The 24,292-nt window shown below is 44.9% G+C and overlaps 1 protein-coding gene across 8 annotated transcripts in view; it reads right to left on the bottom strand.

Moving 5' to 3' along the window:
- The window catches only part of Kat60 (Katanin 60), a 174,777-nt gene extending 150,765 nt beyond the window's left edge, over nt 1-24,012 (bottom strand). For 3 of the 8 annotated variants that reach the window (XR_010569026.2, XM_065450111.2, XM_065450115.2), the window contains exons 1-2: nt 23,768-24,010; nt 23,215-23,391 (exon numbers count right to left, since the gene is read on the bottom strand). Coding sequence is in view for 6 of the 8 variants with exons in the window: in XM_065450111.2 (XP_065306183.2) it covers nt 23,215-23,385 (171 nt within the window). In the remaining 2 variants the exon portion in view is untranslated. Of the gene's footprint in view, nt 1-23,214; nt 23,392-23,767 lie in introns of all 8 variants that reach the window. The other 5 variants (XR_010569027.2, XM_065450113.2, XM_070539324.1 and 2 more) reach the window with 4 other exon arrangements.
- Between the last annotated feature and the right edge of the window lie 280 nt (nt 24,013-24,292).

The following is a 24,292-nucleotide window of genomic DNA, read 5'->3' as shown; positions in this document are numbered from 1 at the left end:
CCAGTCTCTAAAGATTGCCTGAAGATGTGAGACAAAATTTTACTAGATGCTATGACTAGTGTTTTTCAGAATTTTCGAATTATTGCTGTCAATGCCACAGGATGTGGTTAGCTTGAGGTTAATTATCAGGCATGTGACACCTTCAACTGTTATTTCTATTGGTGACATATATTGGAAGTTTAGCTCCAATACATCCGGCAGATCAGGCTGATCTTCTGTGGTGAATATAGAATGGTGAAAGAGACTATCTTTTCTGCAAGTACATTGCAGCACATTCATTTTTAACTTTATTTATTTCTCGTGTGGCCATGTTTAGTGTAACTTGTAGATGCTTGTTCTTTTTGCCTGTATTCTTGCAGCTTTCATGCAGCGATTTCACATACGTGTTTCGGTGTTCTTTGATGCCTTTTCAGTCATAACTGTCAGGCAGTCAGTGCTTTCCTGTAGTACTTGAAGTTTATTTATTTACCAAAGTACCCACAGCACCTTCGATAGGCACTACAGTGAAGGGGGTGGGAGGCAGTTTATGCAAGGCACTCCTTTTGTTGCCATGGCACCTCGTGCTATGAACAACTTGCAATTTTCTAACTCTTGACGTTGCAGGTATTCTGTCAGATTGCTCAGCAAATAATCTCCATTGCTCACCACAGCGCTTTGCAATTGCTCACCACAGCGCCTTGCATACATTCATTTCGCATGCTTACTGCAGTAGCTTTGTTGCAGCATGCATCGCTGGTACAGCCGTGTGTGCCACGAGTTTACCGAACACAAGTATCTTTGAACAGTTGAGCTGCTGACACTGTTGATAGCGATGAACACTGCTTTTTTGACATTCACTTCTCCAGTGATGCAGTTCATGGAGTGTCCAGTAGTTACTGGGCAGCTCGAGTTACTTGAAGTCGATGACTGATAACAGGGCACAGGTTTCATTGCTATTGGCAGGTTCATCCACGATATCCTCTTCATTGGTCAAATGCTGCTTCTTTCTCGGTCCAGCCGACTCATTCCTTTTGTTTTTCTGACGACTCTTTTCCAGAGGAATGTATTTGCCGAGATAAGGAGGAACATTGGGTAATATCGTAGAAATTTCCTCCAGATAGAGCGCAGGCTTTCCTTGTGGGATTCGTACTTTTTCACCACTCACAATGCGCACGTAGTCTCTTATGAAGTAGTATGGCTCAAAGTGATGCTCACAAACCGCACAGTCTTCAGCGAGCGGTTTGTCAGTCCTGTGCAAATTTCTTTCCCATTGTCATCTTCTTTCTAGATTGGCAGGTGCCTTAAGCAGGAAATGTTCTTGCGCATTTTTGGCTTGTGTATATCTGGTCATGCATCCTGGAGCATAGCAGCAGCTGAGACACTGCTTAGAGCTCATGGATGTGTTAAACGTGCTAAGAACACACAAGTACAAGCTTCCGTCAGCCCCTACATGTGTGTGCCAAATGCAGATGCTCTCGACAACTTCAGTAGTGAGTGATGACAGCACTGTCACTACAATCGCCTGTCGGCGCAACATGCAGGATGCAGCACGGCCACTTCGTTCGTTCCGCTGCCCCTTCTAGTACAGTGTACCAGCAGCGAACAGTTGTTTACGTCCACCATGTCTCGTTGCACTGAACTTCAGGTAGCACTGTTGCGCACTCCAAAACAAATTTAAACATAGAAGCATTTTTTAAATGATGAAACACTCGTATTATTTGCTCTTATTAAAGACTCATCAATAATATTGTAATAGATACGAAAGGCAGAGACAAGAACAAAGAAGAGAAGAGGAAGAGAATGAGGAGTTTGACAGGCCAGACTGCGCCACGATCACGCTACGATCATAGTCCATTTCCTGTAAATAAAACCATTTCTTCGCAACTCTTTGTAACAGTTGTGGTGGAAGGTGCGGGGTAATCGACACCCAAAGACAGAGGCTGAACCACAACTCCACAACCCTGGACTCCCACCGAATCCACCGGAGTTGAATATGTCCCACGACGCAGACGAACGGCCCATTCCAACTGCTGCACTGACCAGTTCCATTCTACAACTGAGAGATGCGTGTCCCTTCGCCAGAAGATTGGAAGAAGACGTCGAGGAATGGCTCGTCCATTATCACTGGGTGAGTGCCGCCAACAAGTGGAACAGCACTTCTCAGCTTTTGAACGTCGTGTTCTTTCTAACGGATACTGCGTTGGCGTGGTTCGAAAATCACGAGGAAATGTTCACCACATGGGGAAGATTTGTTTCGGAAATCAAAGAGCGATTTGGCGACTCCACGACGAAAAAGAAAAGGGCAGAACAGACGCTACTGCAATGTGCGCAAGTGCCAGGCGAAACTTGCACGACATACATTGAGGCAGTAATAAAACTGTGTAGGATGGTGGACTCTGGAATGGCTGAGGAAGACAAAGTCAGGCACATCCTAAAAGGAATTGCCGAAGATGTTTACAGTTTCCTTGTCGCAAAAGACAACCTGGCTTCTGTCAACGACATCATTCGGTACTGTCACATTTTCGAGCAACTGAAGATGAGGCACATCACGCCAAAGTTTGGCAGGCTAACCAATGTGACGACAGTTGCAAGCGTAGACAGCAACCAACCCCTCGATCTTGCATCAACGATCCAACAAATAGTTCAGGAAGAGCTGAGCCTGCATGCGAAAGTGACACACCCAGGCACTCATAGCTTCCGTCTACCACCAGATTTCGAGCCAAACGTGGCATCCTTCTCCCCGTATCCTGCAGCGAGGGGCACTGAAGATTATCAACTCGCGCCCCGACAGCAGCCACGTCTCTACGACAGAGGCCCTACTTATATGACGCTTGGCCACAATGAGAACAGCCACATTTTTACCCCGAGGCCCTGCGACTTCTGTCAGGCCGTGACAAGAACAGCACCAACCCTACTACCACGACGCATCTTATGACCAATACAACGGACTTCAGCGAGCAGCAGAGACACATTGTCCACATGACAATGAACTTTCCCGCCGCCTGCAACAGCCTAGCATTCATTTCAAGGAAGATGCTGTAAACCGCGAGCCTCCTGTGTGCTACAATTGCGGTTCCACAGGCCATATAGCTCGGTATTGTCACCAAGGCCATCAATCACGAAGGACACCACCGATGTTCTCACCACCTAAAACACGTACTTCATATGACTTGCGGACGACCGATTTGTTTCCAATGGACGACTTCTCACACGAGACCAGACGAAGCGATTCGTCAGCATCTGAACGGAGTTTTACACCGCCAAATAACCGCCTCCATCGCTCTCCATCCCCTCGCCGCCGTTCTTCCTCACCGCCGCCGGGCAACTAGCATCCGCTGCCAATGGAGGTGAGGTCGCCGGACAGTCTTTGCAAGAAATACCTTTGCCTGTTGCGATGCTCAAAAACAAAGTGAACGTGTCGATTGACAGAATACAGACCATGGCGTTAGTTGACACTGGGGCGACTGTGTCTGTGATGAGTATCGCTTTCAAAAACTGTCTAGGCCACAAAGTTATGTTTTCTTGGAACGACGATATTACAAGCATTCAGCAGCAGTGGCACCGCAGGAGCTGCTATCCGGACCCTAAAAACGTCGCCTTAAATTGCAGGAGCCGATTCCGTACGCCTACCCTCGATGAGCTACCGAAGAATGACTGGATATCGGAAACGTGCCATGGAAACTGGCTGCTAGTATCAATGTAGCTTCTGACGTAAACACCCAACAGCTATAAAAGCAGCTCGCCACTGAAGACCTGCTTCACAAGCATTCAGCAGCAGCGGCACCGCAGGAGCTGCTATCCAGACCCTAAAAACGTCGCCTTAAATTGCAGGTTGGTCTTCTGCACTTTTTTTTTTCTTTCTGGTAGCCACTGCTGCTGACTGCTCGGTCTGTGACGATCGGAAAAATGACTGACACATGTCTTACATGCAATGAAGAGCTTTCTGAGGATGCAGTGTTCTTAACGTGCTTGGAATGTCATTTTATGTATCATATTGGCACATGTTCAGGGGTAAATGAAGCCGCATACAAAAAAAAGACGGAAACTGCAAAAAAGGCATGGAAATGCCCAACATGTAAAACAGCTAAGGCTCAAAGCAACCAGAGTGGTAAGAAAACAAGCGAGGAACCGGAAGCAAATATTGCAAGTGAAATTGCAGATATTCGTCTCGTGCTCACAAAAGTACTTAAGATTAAGTCAAAAATCGATACACTAGGTGAGATAAAGGCCACTGTGGATGGTATTGAGCAGTTTATGCAAGAAATGGCCACAAAATACAACGAAGTTCTGTCAAAAATAAAACAGCAGGATGCAGACATGTCTGCCCTCAGAAAGCAAGTGGATAAAGTCGAGGCTCGGGTAACAGAGCAAGAAAACCAGGAATTAAGGCAACAAGTTAACGAACTAGAGCAGTACAGCAGACGTCAAAATTTAGAAATAGTTGGGCTGCCCTATCATGATAATGAAAACTTGCTGGAAAAGCTTAATGTCTTGGCCACTGATCTCGAACTTCCACTCCTTTCCGAGGCAGATGTTGAGGCTGTTCATCGATTGCCCTCACAGTCTATCAATGACATTGAGGTCGGGGAGAGTGCTAAGAAGGTTGCATCTGTTTTTGTACGCTTCGTATCCCATTCAACCAGAGATGCATGGCTTGCAAAAAAGGGACAACTAAAGGAAACGAAATCTAAAATATTCTTCAATGAAAACCTGACAGCACAAAACATGACGCTCTTCTGGAAAATGAAGAAAACAGCGAAAGAAAAAGAGTACGCGTTTGCCTGGCTAAAGAATGGAAAAATGTTTGTTCGTCGCAACCCCCGCAGCCGAGCTATCAGGATTAGGAAGACAAACGATCTGGACAAGATACATTGAGTAAAGGGCGGTACGCACATCGCGGTAACTGATGGCACTTGACACCCTTGAAAATGACAGTCCCGTTCACATATTCTTATCATGATGCTGATTCGTTCAAACATTCAAAACACCTATGAGAAAAAAATTAATTTTCCTTATTCCATCTCAACGCTCAAAGCCTTCGGAACAAACAGGATTCTGTGGAAATCTTCCTAAATGAATTAGACCATAAATTTGAAATTTTAGCTTTCACTGAAACTTGGTTCGCCAATGATTATGATGTTATACAGTTTCCAGGATACAAATGCGTATCAATTTCACGGAGTGATAAGAGAGGGGGAGGTGTGGCTATATATATGATGAACTACCTAAATTATGACACCACAGAAGAGTTTTGTATAATAAATCAACACTATGAATATCTCATGTTAAAGTGTGCTGGTACCATACTTGCCGTTGTATATAGGCCGCCTTTTGGATCACAGGCTATTTTTTTAGAATTTCTTGAAAATATGTTAGAACAGTGCATGCAGTTTAAGTTGCCTGTAGTTATTTGTGGTGATTTCAATATCTATCTTTTATTGCTTGATTCTAATCAACAAAGAATGCTTGATATTTTTCTCTCGTTTGGTTGTCAAAATGTAATACATATGCTAACTAGAGTGATAGACATGTGCCATACTTTACTAGATGCGTGTTTTACAAGTTACAAAAAGGATAATGTGCAAGCAGGTGTACTAATAGCTAATATTAGTGACCACTTACTTATTTTTATGTTCTTTAAACCCTACTGTACGCCACAGAGTCCTTCCAAAACATGTGCACCCATTACATACAGAATCATTAATGAAGCTAAGACCACAATATTTAGAAACTTAGTAGCAGAAACAAGCTGGGCAGATGTTCTTCAACTATCTGACCCCATTGCAGCATATGACGTCTTTATTAAAACAATTACTGAGCTCTACAATCAAGCCTTCCTTACCGTAGAATTCAAAAAGTGTAAAAAAGCCAGAAAGCCATGGATAAATGCCGACCTTCTAAATAGAATTAGAGAACATGACAGACTATTTGCCTCTTTCATCAGAACAAAAAATATGGACTGTTTGACTGAATACAAACAAATTCGTAATAAATTAAGCTCCGATATTAAAAAAGCCAGGACTAGTTATTATGAACATAAGTTTACTGATATCTGCAACAACCCTAAACAAGTATGGAATACAGTAAACAAGCTAATGTCCAACAACAGAAGAGACGGCATCTCTGAACTCGTTATATATGGAGTGCCTTACACAGGGGCATCGCTTGCTGACAAACTTAACGAGCACTTTCTTATATCAGGGGCTTCAAGTAAACCTCAGGCAAGTAATTGTGATTTTACAACGTATATCACGTCCAACATCCAAAACTCAATCTTCATGTTTCCAACTACAGAATTAAAAATCTGTACAGTAATCAAAAACCTAAAAAATAACAGTGCATGTGGTGCTGATGACATCAAGTTCAACCTATAGAAACCATCAGTCACATGATTAGTCAGCCACTCATGCATATATGCAACCTGATTTTGAGTACCGGAATATTTCCAGATGAATTAAATGTTGCAAAAATCTCATACACAAGGGAGGTGATAGAAATGACATAAATAATTATAGGCCAATTTCAGTCCTACCAATCCTCTCAAAAGTAGTTGAACAAGTTATAAACATCAGGCTATTAAACTTCTGAAAGCGAAATGATATCATCGCCGAGCAGCAATACGGATTCCAGAAAAAGAAATCTACTGAAATGGCGCTAATAAAAATTAAGGACAAGATAATAGACAACTTTGAGCAGAAAAGATATACAATAGGTGTTTTTCTAGACTTTAAAAAGGCATTCGACTCCATTAAGCACCCTGTTTTACTGTACAAGTTATATAAATATGGCATTAGAGGAACGGCTCTCACATTAATAAAGAATTACCTCCTAAATTGTCACCAGTACACGAATATTACGAATGCAAAATCCAGCTTAGGTCAGATACATTATGGGGTTCCACAAGGATCAATCCTTGGGCCACTATTATTTCTGCTTTATATAAATGATATAATTAATGTGCCCTCTACACCAGAAATAATAATGTATGCTGATGATACCAATGTATTCTTCTGCGGAGAAGACCTAGAAGTCCTCCAAGTAGAAACAAATGTATGGCTGGAAAATGTATCCACGTGGCTCCACGGTAATGAACTAGAGTTAAACACTAAAAAAACTAAGTACATTATATTCCGCGCTCATAACTAGTGTATAAAGCAAGAAATACTTATCCAATTTCGCGATGAATCTATCGAACGTGTAGCAACACATAAATTTCTTGGTGTCATATTTCACGAGCATCTTGACTGGTCACCTCACACTGAAAAAGTTCGCACTGGTATATCTAGGTCCATTGGTATCATGTATAAAACAAAGAACCTTTTGCCTATCTGGCTAAAGAAACAACTTTACTACACACTGGTACATTCGTGTTTCCACTATTGTCTTCTTGTCTGGGGCACAGCACCTAAAACAAGCATAGAAAACATATATTTATTACAAATGAAATTTTTGCGCCTAATAGCCATCATAATCATCATAATCAGCCTGGTTGCGCGCACTGCAGGGCAAAGGCCTCTCCCATGCTTCTCCAACAACCCCGGTCATGTACTAATTGTGGCCATGCCGTGCCTGCAAACTTCTTAATCTCATCCGCCCACCTAACTTTCTGCCGCCCCCTGCTACGCTTCCCTTCCCTTGGGATCCAGTCCTAACCCTTAATAACCATCGGTTATCTTCCCTCCTAATTACATGTCCTGACCATGCCCATTTCTTTTTCTTGATTTCAACTAAGATGTCATTAACTCGCGTTTGTTCCCTCACCCAATCTGCTCTTTTCTTATCCCTTAACGTTACACCTATCATTCTTCTTTCCATAGCTCGTTGTGTCGTCCTCAATTTGAGTAGAACCCTTTTCATAAGCCTCCAGGTTTCTGCCCCGTAGGTGAGTACTGGTAAGACACAGCTATTATATACTTTTCTCTTGAGGGATAATTGCAACCTGCTGTTCATGATTTGGGAATGCCTGCCAAACGCACCCATTCTTATTCTTCTGATTATTTCCGTCTCATGATCCGGATCCGCCGTCACTACCTGCCCTAAGTAGATGTATTCCCTTACGACTTCCAGTGCCTCGCTGCCTATTGTAAATTGCTGTTCTCTCCCGAGACTGTTAAGCATTACTTTAGTTTTCTGCAGATTAATTTTTAGACCCACTCTTCTGCTTTGCCTCTCCAGGTCAGTGAGCATGCATTGCAATTGGTCCCCTGAGTTACTAAGCAAGGCAATATCATCAGCGAATCGCAAGTTACTAAGGTATTCTCCATTAACTTTTATCCCCAATTCTTCCCAATCCAGGTCTCTGAATATCTCCTGTAAACACGCCGTGAATAGCATCGGAGATATCGTATCTCCCTGCCTGACGCCTTTCTTTATTGGTATTTTGTTGCTTGCTTTATGGAGGACTACGGTGGCTGTGGAGCCGCTATAGATATCTTCCAGTATTTTTACATATGGCTCATCTACACCCCGATTCCGTAATGCTTCCATGACTGCTGAGGTTTCGACTGAATCAAACGCTTTCTTGTAATCAATGAAAGCTATATATAAGGGTTGGTTATATTCTGCACATTTCTCTATCACTTGATTGATAGTGTGAATACGGTCTATTGTTGAGTAGCCTTTACGGAATCCTGCTTAGTCCTTTGGTTGACAGAAGTCTAAGGTGCTCCTGATTCTATTTGCAATTACCTTAGAAAATACTTTGTAGGCAACGGACAGTAAGCTGATCGGTCTATAATTTTTCAAGTCTTTGGCGTCCCCTTTCTTATGGATTAGGATTATGTTAGCGTTCTTCCATGATTTCGGTACGCTCGAGGTCATGAGGCATTGCGTATACAGGGTCGCCAGTTTCTCTAGAACAATTTGTCCACCATCCTTCAACAAATCTGCTGTTACCTGATCCTCCCCAGCTGCCTTCCCCCTTTGCATATCTCCTAAGGCTTTCTTTACTTCTTCCGGTGTTACCTTCGGGATTTCGAATTCCTCTAGACTATTTTCTCTTCCATTATGGTCGTGGGTGCCACTGGTACTGTATAAATCTCTATAGAACTCCTCAGCCACTTGAACTATCTCATCCATATTAGTAATGATATTGCCAGCTTTGTCTCTTAACGCATACATCTGATTCTTGCCAATTCCTAGTTTCTTCTTCACTGTTTTTAGGCTTCCTCCGTTCCTGAGAGCATGTTCAATTCTATCCATATTATACTTCCTGATGTCAGCTGTCTTACGCTTGTTGATTAACTTCGAAAGTTCTGCCAGTTCTATTCTAGCTGTAGGGTTAGATGCTTTCATACATTGGCGTTTCTTGATCAGATCTTTCGTCTCCTGCGATAGTTTGCTGGTATCCTGCCTAACGGAGTTACCACCGACTTCCATTGCACACTCCTTAATGATGCCCACAAGATTGTCGTTCATTGCTTCAACACTAAGGTCCTCTTCCTGAGTTAAAGCTGAATACCTGTTCCGTAGCTTGATCTGGAATTCCTCTATTAACTCATTAATCGGCTTCTTATGTAACAGTTTCTTCCGTTCCCTCCTCAGGTCTAGGCTAATTCGAGTTCTTACCATCCTGTGGTCACTGCAGCGCACCTCATCTTGTACGCACCACATCTTGTATAGTATTATGTATGTATTGTATTCCACATCTTGTATGATGCCAGGGTTAGCGCAGAGTATGAAGTCTATTTCATTTCTAGTCTCGCCGTTCAGGCTCCTCCACGTCCACTTTCGGCTATCCCGCTTGCGGAAGAAGGTATTCATTATCCTCATATTATTCTGTTCCGCAAACTCTACTAATAACTCTCCCCTGCTATTCCTAGTGCCTATGCCATATTCGCCCACTGCCTTGTCTCCAGCCTGCTTCTTGCCTACCTTGGCATTAAAGTCGCCCATTAGTATAGTGTATTTAGTTTTCACTCTACCCATCGCCGATTCCACGTCTTCATAGAAGCTTTCGACTTCCTGGTCATCATGATTGGATGTAGGGGCGTAGACCTGTACAATCTTCATTTTGTACCTCTTATTAAGTTTCACAACAAGACCTGCCACCCTCTCGTTAATGCTATAGAATTCCTGTATGTTACCAGCTATATTCTTATTAACCAGGAATCCGACTCCCAGTTCTCTTCTCTCCGCTAAGCCCCGATAGCACAGGACGTGCCCGCTATTTAGCACTGTATATGCTTCTTTTGGCCTCCTAACTTCACTGAGCCCTATTATATCCCATTTACTGCCCTCTAATTCCTCCAATAGCACTGCTAGACTCGCCTCACTAGATAACGTTCTAGCGTTAAACGTTGCCAGGTTCATATTCCAATGGCGGCCTGTCCTAATAGCCATACTGCCCCACTGTTTAGAAAACAAACTGCTTACACTGTGGAATGTTATAAACAAAAAGATAGCGTTAGCTAGTTACCTACAAATGCATTCCGATCCTACGGCTCTTTTTCAACAGTATCTAATGAAAACACACACCTACAACATCCGGCACATATGTTACAATAAGGGAAAAATATGTACGAACTACGGCACCCCGAAACTTAGCTACAGAATTTCCAGTTTTTTAAACGATCACCATCCCGCTGTAAACATTAACTAGGAAAGTAAATCATTCAAAACTTTCGAAAATAACATCACTATGAATCTATTGTCAGTGCAGGCATGACCACTCCTTTTGTTTTGTTTTTTCTGTTGTTTCTTACAGCATTTTCCCCAATTGTACATAAATATTCAATATGAAATAACACCCATTTCAATGGTACCAACCACTCTGTATTTCCATCTCGTTTAGTGTTTATTTTATGCGCTGAATGTCTTGTACTCTCGAATGGGAGCAAGAAGGGTGCAGACTCCTTGTCAGGCAACCACTTGCCCTTAGGTCTGCGCCCTAGGCAACTGTGCCATACGTTGTCTGAATAAACTCTTTGACTCTTTGACCTTTCGTGGAGTAGGCAGCGAGTGGCTTCATCCACTTGGTATTTGTGCTGTGAGTATTTTGTTGGCTGGGAAAGTGTTTGTGTCGGAATTCCATGTTTTTTCTCGTTGTTCGCATGATGTTATTCTTGGTATCGATTTTCTTGAACAATGCGGCGCTTCCATGGACTGCGGTTGTGGTGAAATATCCTTGAATAAGTTATTTATATCAGCACATTATGAACAAAGCTCGCGTGGTGAAGACAGGGACACAGACACGTTCAGTGTTCTTGATGAAGTGACTGCACTATCGTAGTGCCTGACCCCTGTTCGTGTATCTGCAACTTCTGTTGATGCTGGTTGTGTTGACCTTGTAGTTAGGCCTCTCCGTATAAACTGTGCTAAAAGAAATATACTCGTACCCTGCTCTGTCATGTGCATGACAAAAGGAGTCGCCACATTGTGGGCGCTGAACTGTTCCGCCACGAGCCGGTTGTCCTTCCTCGCGGTATGAAAATCGCTTTCTTCCATGAAGCCGCATGCAGCTCAATAGCGGCACTAACTGCGGACATTTCTACAGCTTGAGCTCCTTGCGAAAATCGCCATTCTGAAGAGCCAATGCTTGGCATGATCAGCAAGGCTCTCTGTACATCGGTATGACAAGCACTGGTACAGGTCCTTGACAGGCATGAGGCTGCATTCGACTTCATGCATGGAGATGCACCCCTTCATTTGCCATCATCCCGCACTCGTCACAGAATAGATACTGGCTCAGCACACCCCAACCACCAGAAACCCTACCGAGTGTCATCGTCCGAGCGCAAAGTTATTGCAGAGCAAGTCAAGGAGATGATCAACAAAGGCGTCGTTCAAGAGTCGTCTAGTCCACGGGCAGCCCCAATGATCCTGGTCCGAAAAAAAGATGGCTCCTGGAGATTCTGCGTGGATTACAGACATCTATATGCAGTGACGAAGAAGGATGTCTACCCCTTGCCGCGAATCGATGACATCATTGATTGCTTACACGCTGCTTCTTACTTCTCAACACTTGATTTACGATGGGGTATTGGCAAATAACTACGGATTCTGCCGACAAGAAAAAGACAGCTTTTGTGACTCCAGATGGCCTATTCGAATTTAATGTTATGCCTTTTGGCTTTTGCAATGCTCCTGCCACCTTCGAAAGATTCATGGACATAGTACTACATGTCTGAAGTGGGAGATATGCACGTGTTATCTCGATGATGCTGTAATCTTTGGCTGCACATTTGAAGAACATAACGAACGCCTCAGCCTTGTTCTCGACTGCATTGAGAAAGCTGGACTGGTTCTAAACTAAAAAAAAATGGCAGTTTGGCAAACGTCAAACAATGGTCCTGGGACACTTAGCTGACAAGGATGGTGTCAGGCCCGATCCTTGCGAGATTGAAGCGGTAAGTTCCTTCAAGCTACTGCAGTCAGCACGAGAACTTCGTTCATTCGTTCGACTATGTTCATATTTTCGTCGTTTTGTTCCCCAGTTTGCCGACATCGTTTACCCATTGACAAGCATTTCGCAACAAAATGCGTCCTTCAATTGGACACCAGAGTGTGACGCATCATTCTCTCAACTGAAGTTTATACTAACGTCAGCACCCCTTTTGCGTCACTTCGATCCATCTTGCCCGACTGAAGTTCACACTGATGCTAGTGGAATCGGTATAGGAGCGGTGCTTGTACAATGTCACAGTGGCACAGAACATGTTGTCACATATGCCAGCCGTTGCCTGAGCAAATCTGAATGCAATTATACGGTTACGGAACGGGAATGCCTGGCAGCTGTTTTCACCATACAGAAGTTTCGGTGTTATCTTTACGGTAGACCATTTAAGATTATCACCGACCAATCATTCTTTATGCTGGCTGGTCGGTTTGCGTGATCCCTCTGGTTGCCTTGCACGTTGGGCGCTGCGCCTCCAGGAATATGAGTTTGTGGGATTGTACAAGAGTGGCCGTCATCACTCTGACGCGAACTGCCTCTCTCGAATTCTTCTTGCGGCTACCGACTGCGATGCTGAGAATTTTGATGACTGTCTCATTGCTGTTACTTCTACATTCCCTGACGCGGCAGACTTTCAGCGAGAACAACGGAATGATCTTACCCTCGATCTGCTTTTTGTCTCCGCCCATACTTCTCAAGGCAGCGGTCACTTTACTGTCCGTGATAAGTTGCTCTACAAAGCTAATTACTCTGGGCATGGAGCGTGTGTTCTGCTTGTTGTCCCCGCTCCGACATTCTACGCGCCATGCATGACGATGTGACATCCAGCCATTTCGGCTTTGTATGAACGCTAAACTGCGCGCAGGAGCGCTTTTACTGGCCCAGGATGTACGAGACAACCAAGCGCTATGTCATTCACTAGTTGTGAAACGTGCCAATGTCACAAGCGACCGACCACCGCACCCCCAGGTCCCCTTCGGCCATTGACACCGCCCAGTACGCCGTTGAGCACGTAGGCATTGACCTTTTTGGTCCATTCCTGTTATCTAACAACAAGAACCATTGGATGATCATCTGCATAGACCATCTTACATGGTATGCAGAAACTGCAGCCATACCGTCTTCCACCGCTGCTTGTGTGGAGGTCTTCCTGCTGCGTTCCGTGGTCCTTCGTCATGGCCCATCACATGTCATCATTAGCGACCGTGTTCATCAGTTCACTGCTGATGCCATTGAAGAGACTTCGTTTGTGCACTTTACAGTTCTGTCATTCCATGCCGTATCATCCACAGACCAACGGCCTTGTTGAAAGGACAAGTATAACGCTGACCAACATGCTTGCCATGTACGTCTCCTCCAATCATAAGAAATGGGACGACGTGCTGCCCTTCATCACATACGCATACAACACGACGAAACACGAAACCCTACAGAGGATGCACTTAACCATGCCACAACAATATGAATACAGTACAGACTGAAGCTATTTAGCAGCACTGCACAATCAAATAATAATAATAATAATAAAAGACACAGTGCGATTGTTCTACACCAAATGACTTCATGCAAATGCCCTCTAGGAATGGGCGCCTCTTTTGTGTATCACGGCAGGGTCATCAAAAGTTGGTGCTTTGCCTCATCTGACGGTAAGCAAAAAAAAAAAAAAAAAAGAAAGAAAGAAAGCAAGAAAGAATGAAAGAAAAACAAACTTGTCTGTTTGTTTATTTGTTTCCTCAAAGGTCTCTTGTTGAGACACTACATGGGGGAGTGGGTGGTTAATGGCAAACAAGGTTACTACAAGTTACAATGGGATGTTTTCGATGAGCCACCTGAATGCAAGTGGGTCTATGATAGAGGCAACTTCGGTGGGCAGGCCATTCCAGTCTCGTGTTGAGCCCAGAAAAAATTATTTCTGAAAAGTCATGGTATGGGCTTGTGGGGGATATACTGTGCTACAGTGACTGGTATGGGCAATGCGACATGCTCTCTTTATGTACACGTTGTCAAAATGCAAAGAAAGGAAAAATTTATGAAAAAGGTAAAGACATGCTATTCTACGGCATGAGGCTAGACCGTTTCATGCAGGGACAAATAGCTGCAGGCATCGAGGCACCCTATAAAAGGGATTTGAATAACGCCATCTATAGTTGGGTACAACTTTAGAAAAAAGGGGCGTTTACTCCTCCAAGGCCGATGCACACGAGTATCCATTAATGGGCATGCACTCTAAACCGGTGTCAGGAGCTGGACGGCCGGTGATCCCACCAATGGAGAAGATGGCCTCCCGGGCTTCAAAGTGGGCCAAGTCGCATCAGTCGTGTGGGTATGCTCCTCGTCAAGAGTGGGTGTGTTTTTCTCTTCTGATCTCATCAAAACGTTGCGCAATCCAACCTCTAATATGCTATACCAACACGCCCAGTCTTCAACCTTGAATTCCCAAACCGTTTGTGACGGTCTATCATGCCGGAAGATTTATTGTGGGCTTACGATGCACCACTTGTGCCACGTGTGTATATTCTGAGCCATGAACCGGCGCCAAAAGATTGCAGCGAGCATCGCTGACGCTTTGTCCGAAAACAGGATCCAGCGGCGACACAGTGCTACAAACAAACATCCTGCGTGTTTTTTCCGTGGTGTTTTGTTTTGCTCCAAAGTGAAGTTGAAACGAGGAAAGTTTGCCAAAGTCTGTAAAAGAAAATTAAATTATGGGGCTTTACGTGCCAAGACCACTTTCCGATTACGAGGCATGCCGTAGTGGAGGACTCGGGAGATTTCGACCACGTGGGGTTCTTTAACGTGCACCTAAACCCAAGTACACGGGTGTTTTCGCATTTCGTCTCCATTGAAATGCGGCCACCTTGGCTGGGATTCGATCCTGTGACCTCGTGCTCAGCAGCCCAATACCATAGCCACTGAGCAACCACAGTGGGTGCCCAAGTCTGTAGCCTACTGTTAGCGGCGGGTGTGTTCCTCTACTGTGTCGCTGTGTTTTTCATCGGAGGGGGTGAAATGATGGAGCAAATTCTCAGGAGAAATTAGAAAAGTGTACTGGGTGAGACAATCCTACGAGTGTCTCTAAAGAAAAGAATGTGAAAGCAACCTCCAGCACAAAGATTCGTTGCTGCCAGCTCAGTGCGAACCATCGAAGTCAGCAGTGTTATGCAGCCAGTGTTAGCAGCCAAGAATTTAGCGGCGTCGTTAGGAGCATCGTGTAGCACTGTCGATTGATTGCTGTCTACCAGTGCCAATCAGTGACGGTCAGATGTTTGGTCGCAGTGTGTACTTCCTTAATGTCAGCCCCAGTACCAAGTCATATAAAATTATGATCGTTAAAGTGGTGCCTTTACAAGGGAACCTGGCATACACCTGAGTCACTGTGTGGTTTAGTACTCTTCCCTCACTGCACGCACCAGCTGTAGAATGCCTGCTGTGACAGAAACACATATAAGGTGCGCTGCCAGCGCTCTATATGCTTTCCCACAACACAGCTCTGCAGTGCCTTTCGATTTTCGAGATATGTTGGAACTAAAAATTCCCACGACAGTGTTAAGGCAACAGTGTGAAAAAAAAAAGTACAACAAGGTAGGCACAAGAGCTTGTGAACGAACTCCTAATACCTCTACCTGTGGGTGTTTGTAAATGTGTGTGCGTTTTCTGTGTGAGTGCATATATTTTATTTCCTCCATTACTTTATATAGGAGATTTTAGTTTTCGCACTCGTGTTTGTGTGCATGCTTCTGTGTGTGATTGTGTTTATTCTTAATTCTGTCCTTTTATTTTATGTTGCTATTTGTTGTAAGTTTTCTTTTGGCTACGTCTTTTTTTTTTCAATTTCAATAACACATCTATTTCAAAGCACCAAGTCCTGCAAACAGCAGGGCTGGCCTCTTTGATCTAAAGCTTTTCTCTCTCGTCTACCTTGCCCTCTCAATCTGCTTTATTGCTGTGTTTTCTACTCTTGCTTCTTGTGTTGTTTCCACAACGTGATTGACTAACTTGTACAAAAGGAAGTTCTATCAGCTATGGCAACACAAACAAGTACATTTTGTTAAAAGCATCGCGTGGGTTCCACATCAACTTTGCCCCTTGCCCCCTGTTCCTGTGTCTATAAATCAGTGCATGCGACAGCTCACCAGAAGTGCACATGAGAGGGTGCCATATTGTGAAACAGCACCTTGCTATGTTGTTGCATTTTTTTATGCTTCCAGTCTTAGTAAACAGACAGTTTCGCTGTCCATCACATTTTGGTGGTACAAATTTTCAACAAGAATAACATTGTGGAACACGTATAACATTGTGCGGTGGGGTTTCATTTCCGGTCCAACGCTTTCATTGTAGCAAAGGCCTTTTTCACTGAAGCAGTGCACGGAAAGCTTTTGCAACTTTCAACATTTATTAGTTTACCAATTTCATTGTCTGAACCTGGCCGTTGCTTTGCCTACAGCTTGTGCAATGAACAAAGTGCCTCAGAAAAACACATTCAACTTTACTCAGCATTTTTCGGTACAAAAAATGCTAGCAGAGTTATTCAGGGTTAATAATTATGCTTATATTCATGTTACTTGCCCAGTCAGATAAACAAATTAAACAATGGCTACGATCTGATTGCAATTGGAAGTGCAGAATGCTAACGGTGCTTTTCAAGCATGCCCCTGACTACTGCTATTTCACCAAGGGGCCCGTCAAGCTCGACGGTGGGTGCCTGAATGAGTATTATTGCGCTCACTAAGCAGGATGTTTTGTAACTCTTCTCTTATTCGCTTTACTTAACTGTGCCAGGTAACCAAAATAAACAATGAAACCACACGAATGTGCTTTGGTGTGCAGGCTGCTAACAGTAGCTGTCAATTTCACGTTGACTACTACTACATTTTCACCATAGGGCCTGTCAAGCTGGACTATCAAGCTGGGCAGGAAAAAAGCCCAAATGAGCATATTGGGACCCACACAGTTATTCAGGTTTAATAATTGTGTTTGCATTCAGGTTTGCCAGCATTTAAGCGTGTTTCCACGCCAATACTTAAATTGAGCATCATCTGTGCAGGATGTTGCTTTCCCAGAAGTAAACTTCCTTTAAAGGATAGTGCCACTAAATAAACTGCTTATTTATTTGAGAGGTCACGGGAGGATGCTTGGCTGATGTGAACCCACTGACAAAATTTTGGTAGCCATAGGGCAGTTCTCTTATTGATAAGAAGCTGTTCTGCTTTGTTCAGTGGCTCAATGCCAGACAGCTCGCAGTCAGAGTCACTTTCTTCAGTGTCATTTTTACCCAGTTCGATGACGATGAGTTGGATGTGGTCACTCACCAGACATGTCACGTCTGAACTTTGCCTCCAAGTCCATCACGGGGTGCATGTTCTTCCTTCAGTCTTCTGCTGCTGCGTGCTTGATTTTTTTCCCTCAAGACGTCTGAAGTCTCTGTTGTACACAGCTATGCCATTCCTTACTTTTGCCCACACGAGCTCGATGGGATTAAAGTCGCAGTGCTACAGCGGGAGCCCGAGTGCAATGCAACCAGCCCTTTCAGCTGCATTGTCTAAGAATTAGCTCAGAAAGCATGACTTTGAGGATGCCACCAACTCAAGCAGCTGCTTTTTCACCATCCTTTCACTGTAGGCGATGTTCTTGCTTTTGAGCCACTCCTATATTTTTTGCTTCTTCCAAGCCATCGTTGGCAATTTCTCTTCTCGCCGGGTATGGTAAGGTACATTGCCCAAAAAAATGATGCTACCAGGTGGCAACTTCTGCAGAACGTTACTGAATGATCCCTCGAAGCGATTGCCGTCAATTTCTTTGGGGTAGTTGCCTGTTTTTTGGCCTTGGAATACATCCAAGCAACCCTCGATGAAGCCATCCTCACTGCCAATGTGCGTCACAATCAGGCACCGGCCTTTCCCAGAAGGTTGTTTCAGACCCGTTGACAGGCCATTTGCTCGAGTGTACAGGCGTCCGTGCTTCTGCACCATAGTGTCTGTCCACATGATTGGCCGAGTGTGTCCTGTTGACTCATGTCTCTTCGAAAAGAAGATATTTCGACCTTCTGCCCGGTAACATTCCATGTCACAAAGGTAGAAATTCTGCCATTCAGCAATGTCATACTAGTTGATAAGCAGCGAGTTACGGCTCCTCTTCTCATGCTTGAATCCAATCTCGACAAGCAGGCGACGCACAGTACACCGCTGCAGTGATGGGAGATCCATATGCTTCGAGAACTCGTTAGTTACTATATGTTTCGGTGTATAAGTCACAGTTTCTTTAATGACATTTTCGACGGTGCATCTTATCCACCGGTGCAACTTTTGTATGGAATTAATTCGGTTCCTGGTGCCTGTGTGTGGTCCGTGCTTGAAAAGGTGCCTCTGTGCTGCGCGACGTCTTCGCACGTTAAGAGACACAGCTCTATGGTCTAAATGAATCCGAAGCCCACCACCACAGCATTCCTTATAGCCCATATGTCGCTTCAGGATGTTAAACCAAACAATTTGATGATGACATGCCACAACCGCGCACCACCTTTTGCCAAGCACAGTAACTACATTTCAGAAGAAATTGAGAGTAACATCAAATTGGCTTGTAAAAACGAAATGCCATGAGACCTTCATTGCACTAATCCTTGCGGAGTGCTTCACATGTGTAGCATCTGTCGTGTCATATTTCTCGCTAACCATGACGCCGCTTGCGAGGCGAAAAAGTTACAACGTGCAATTCAAGTTGGGTGCAGTTGCATCTGCACAAGAACATGGAAACTGGGCAGCAGGAACACAGTATGAGGTTAACGAGAAAATTATATGCGACTGGCGCAAAACTGCCAGCGTGCTCCAGGATCATCAGCGCGTATAGGTACACAGCAACGAGCCGAAGGCAGGTTGCTGTCTACAGTGCAGCTCCGTCTCAAGGCGAAGACCCTTGGAACAGAGATGAATACTGTTGGATTTACGGGCACTCCGTCATGGTGTTTTCGCTTTATGTGGCATAATAAGTTGATGAGAGTGCGGACGACGATGCACCAGAAGCTCCCTGACGACTTTCAGGAACTGGGGAACTTCAGCGCATTTGTCGAAGAAGAAATTGTGACGAAGAACATCTACGCAAGCCAAATCGTAAACATGGAAGAAGTCCCGCTTACGTTTGATATTCCCTTTGGGAGGAGCCTCGTCGAGAAAGGGGAAAAGCTATACCGGTGAGGACAACTGGCCATGAAACATCGAACTTCCTTGTTGTTCTCGCCTGCTGCGCAGACGATATGAAGCTGGCTCCCGTACTAATTTTTAAGCAGAAGACGCTACCAAAAGACTCCTTCCCTCCCGCTGTGGTGGTACAGGCCAATGCTGAAGGATGGATGGATGAAGATATGATGAGTCTATGGCTCGACAAATGTTTTTCACATCGACCTGACGGATTTTTTCACAATAAGAAGGGAATGCTTGTGATGGACAGTATGCGGGCACACATCACAGATTCCATAAAAAAGATTAGTGCGAAGAACTGTGTCCAAGTGGTGATACCAGGCGGCATGGCGAAGATGCTGCAGCCGCTCGACATTTCTGTGTATCGCAATTTCAAAGCAAAGTTGCTATGCATCTGGGAGTCGTGGAAGTCCGAGGGTGAGCACTGTTTTACGAATACAGGACACGTTTGGAGAGGTGGTCAAGTGAGTCTCCAATGCTTGGGACTCGATTTCTACAAAAACAGTTGTAGCTGGGTTCTCAAAGGCCAGACTCATCCTGTTCAGGAGTGGTGACGATGTTGGCGAAAAAGACACCAGTGAGTCTGAGGATGACAGTGATGTGCCGGCGGAACTCCCACTTGAAGTTGCTGGATTATTTGTTAGCGACTCGAAGGAAGAAGGCTTTGATGGCTTTGCTTAAATGCCGTCTGTAAGTACATGCCATCTGTGTGCATCAATAAACCATTATTTAAAAATTAGTTCTGTCTGGACACCGGTGCGTCTTAAACACCGGTGCAGCTTATATGTTTTTTTTTCTTTCGAAAAAACTGTCGTTTTGAGGGGGGTGCGACTTATAGACTGGAAAATACAGTACTTCCTCGACTGTCGGTATCTCGTTGCTGCAAAGGAAATCGTGCATACATGACCTCAGCGTGCACAATGTGAAGCCATCATACTTCATGTTGAATTCTTTTCTCTGGGGAAAACAAGGGGAAGTCGGGAGATGGAAATTCAAGACGATGAGCAAAACGAGAACAAGGTGAAGGCAGGAGCCAACGTTTTTTCTTTCTTCAAGGCCTTGAAAAAGGTAAGTCCACTTGTCGAAACTTTGGCTCCTGCTTTCACCTTGTTCTCTTTTTTCTCATCATCTTTTCTCTGCATTTTGTGGGCACTTATGCGAGGGCGTCGACAGTTTGCCGCCCGAAAAATGTGAAGCTTTGACCTCCCTCCTCTCCCTGAACACTGTGATTTCCCTGACACAGAGCATCTCGGCGACAAACTTGTTCATGTCCTCTATGCTGCATTCAGGCTCCCTGTTATGCCAATACGTGTAGCAGTGGAAAGTCATGTTGTGTGAATCGCTATTCAGCATGTGGCCACTCTTCTTGTTGAGGCTCCTTGGTGATGTGGACATCGAGGTGACACAATACTCGTTTGGCAACACAGGATCGCGTCTTAATGTCACCTCGCTGGGCTCCATGGCGGAAAACTCGCCCTGAATGCCACGCACGAACTGACGAGATTGCAGGCTTGCAAAACACGCGAGAAGGAACAAAATGAAACAAAAAAGGCCTATCATAGTCTTGAAGATAAGTTTGTGAAAACACAAAACCAAAAAAAAAGCAAATGTTATGTTATTTAAAACCAAGAGCATTTATCTAAAACGATGAATGAAGCATTTTCGCACCTTTCCAGCCTCGCTCATCTTCTTGCCCCAAGCTTGTAATGGTCTCAATAAATGCATTGTTCTTTTTAAGTGCTTGTTAAATAGCAACCGATTCATTTTAAGCTCAGAAAACGAGTTGTAAATGTGCCTTGTACATGTCAACCAGCGCAAAAGCCATGCCAAGCTGCTCTTTCTACTTTTGTCCCTTGTCATGAAGCTAAAAAGCAGACGACACACAGCGTTGTAGAAGGCACGAGGTTATTTTTCTCTCGCGATCCGGCATGTGCTATAGCATTCCGATCACGAGCTCTGCCAAACCAGTCATCAAAACCCAAGTCCTTAGTTATACCGAGAATTACGCATTTTAGAAGCACGGTTTTTGAGTGGGACTATTTTAGTCGCGGACGCAATAGGCTGTCGTGCTTGGGTCATATGGGCTAAAGGGCTCCTTTTTGCTAAAGTGGTACCCGGCTATGGGGAACCAGCGCTGGATAGGCGGCGCGTCAAAAAGAGTGCGTTGCACGCCACCCTGGCGATGAAACGCGGTATATTCCAGCCACACAACCAGACGACACACACACATACGCAGCCGTATTATAGTTCGTATGTTCCGTTTTCACGCCGCTTCAAGTGGAGTTTTTGTAAAGAAGCTAGCGCCATCAAGTGAAGAAATGACGAAAGAAGCTTTTTAAGCTTTATATATTTTTCACAGTGCGTCGCGGCGAGCACGTGTGTTTCTTTAACGGTTGCGTCGTGTATCGATGCCATGCTTGCGTGGCTGCCTGCCTCGCAAATCTAGCAGTTATGGCTCCGGTCGTGTTGCGCTATGGTTTCGTAAGTATTAGTTGGCCTGAAGATATTCCATATTTCTCTGGCTAGACATTAAAAATTCTGATGTTACTTCGCCACAGCAGTCAATGGAGAAGAAAGCTTTATCGCATCAGCTGACTCGCGCAAGCAAAGGTTTGAGTGCTCCGCTGCTTGATCTGTAACAATCCTGGCTACATTTAGCACTAATTACATAAATTTGCCGGATGCATCTCAGCGCCGAGTCCTCATCCGCATGCGCATTTTTATAAACACATAGATGGCTTAGCCGCGCGTGCGCCGGCACTATGCACATACAACTCGTATTACAAGGCAGCTTTCCTCCTACATAATTCTTGGCAATGAATGGATAATTTTTACCTTTCGTATCGTTCACTTGGTGCGGTGGCGTTGGAAGGGGCTTGGCGGTGGCATTGCGAAGGAAAAATGGTACATATGCTGGATGGTGCATGCTATTGCTCATTTTGTTTCCGACGAAATACCGACTGCAGATTCTGCTGTGTGGTACTGTCTGCCATGGCTGACCGTCTTCACTATCGAATAAACCAAGGATACACGCGAAATTTGATTTAGAAACCAGCCTGACACCGCTTGACAAGGCGACAAGACGGGAGCTTACTCCGCTCACCTGGCTGCTTGGATCCAACGCCGCCTCCGTTCTTGTTCGCAGGGTTAAGGTGGAAAGACGCAGAAGGATACATCCTCCCTCATCCCGACTTAGTTGTGGCACTTGTATACGCAACAGTATCGTCGGCGCCCTTTTGTTTTCCTTCGACTTTAAGGGCACGCAACGCAATTTTCGTCCGCGGGGGAGGCTGCATTGTGCACGTTCTGACCGCCAGGGCGGCGCTGCAGGTGCCGTGAAAACTCCAGCGCTGGTTCCCAATACGAAAACTTACGCAGTCAATCAACCGCAAAAAAGATTTAACTGCCGCGTACGTGACGTCGCTGAAGGTGGCGACGCACAAGGCCCGCCCTAGACGGATGAGTTGTGAAGACAAACGTGTCCCCACCAGCCGCATTGGTGAAATCGCAATCATGCGAAATGAGCAGATATTTTTCGCTCCAGTCACAGAATGTGAAATGGCCACGCTTGAAAAACTCCTAGCCTACTAGCGACAGATGACATAAGAGATGCGATTATTAGTCAAGTCAGACAGAACTCCGCTGACGCACCTGCTGCCAGCGCTCCTTGCGCATGGGATCTCCAGTTGTGGTCTGCACAAGTCGGTGTATCTGCTGTATGACGCCTTGGTAGTACACGATGGCCGACTCGTAGTTGCCCAAGAGAGCGCACTCGCGTCCCATGCGCGTGTTCTGGCAAATGTCTGCGATGCTAACGTTCATGTCGATCTGAAAAACGGAAAAGTAGGGGGTATCTCAAGCGTAAAACTGATGTTTGGTGGCACTTGGCTGCTCGTTCTGACAAAATTGCAAAGCGCCCACGTAAACACAGCGTCGCTCAACGCCTGTAACAGATTTTCTCATCGAACGGTTAATCACTAAGTCACCTCACAGTTGAGTGGGTCAATCGCATACTCGCTAGACTTTAATTCATCGTGAAACTTAGAAAGCGCTCGTCCTTGTGCATCTTTCTTCATCCCCGTTTGTGTAGCGTATAGCGCAAAAGTTCCACGATGAATCAATTCCAACTAAGTCGGCTCGCAGCGAGACTAATTACCAGCACTAGGTAAGCACGGGGTGCTACTGGCTCACTTGCCGTACTTACCACTGCAATATTCACCGACGAAAGTGCGACATACCTTCCTTGGTAAAACTGTTCAGCCTCAAAATTCGGCAGATCTGACCAAGACGTGTTCACACTCTACACAGCCGTAGGAGCACCGTGCATAGGTTACTCTGTCACAGACAATCATGAAAAAGAATCGACATAGCAGCCTACGTAACGAGCGTGGCCACCATGGAGGCATAGAGTTCGTCACTACAACACCTTGGGGGTAATCTGGCGCCACCGTCTATGGGAGTTTCTTAAGGGCGCACCGTACCGTGGCGTCATGGGCACGACCTACTGAACTCCAGACCTGCACAGATCTCCCTCCTCCAGCACGCCTGGTCTAGATCGCCCCTTTCGCCGCTAGGGAAAGAACATACGAGCGGAGTGGCGCTATAACCTGTTCGCTGTCGTCTGCTTCTGCGATCTGTTCAGCGCTTGTCTTGCCATTTCGGCAGGCACAAAGCTCTTGTATTGGCGGTAAATGAATAAATTCACAAATATGAAAAGAAAACATATTTG

Source organism: Dermacentor albipictus, chromosome 5 (genome assembly GCF_038994185.2).
Source record: "Dermacentor albipictus isolate Rhodes 1998 colony chromosome 5, USDA_Dalb.pri_finalv2, whole genome shotgun sequence".
NCBI lineage: Eukaryota > Metazoa > Arthropoda > Arachnida > Ixodida > Ixodidae > Dermacentor > Dermacentor albipictus.
Note: the sequence above shows the minus strand (reverse complement) of the source record. Positions and strands in the feature narration are given on the sequence as shown.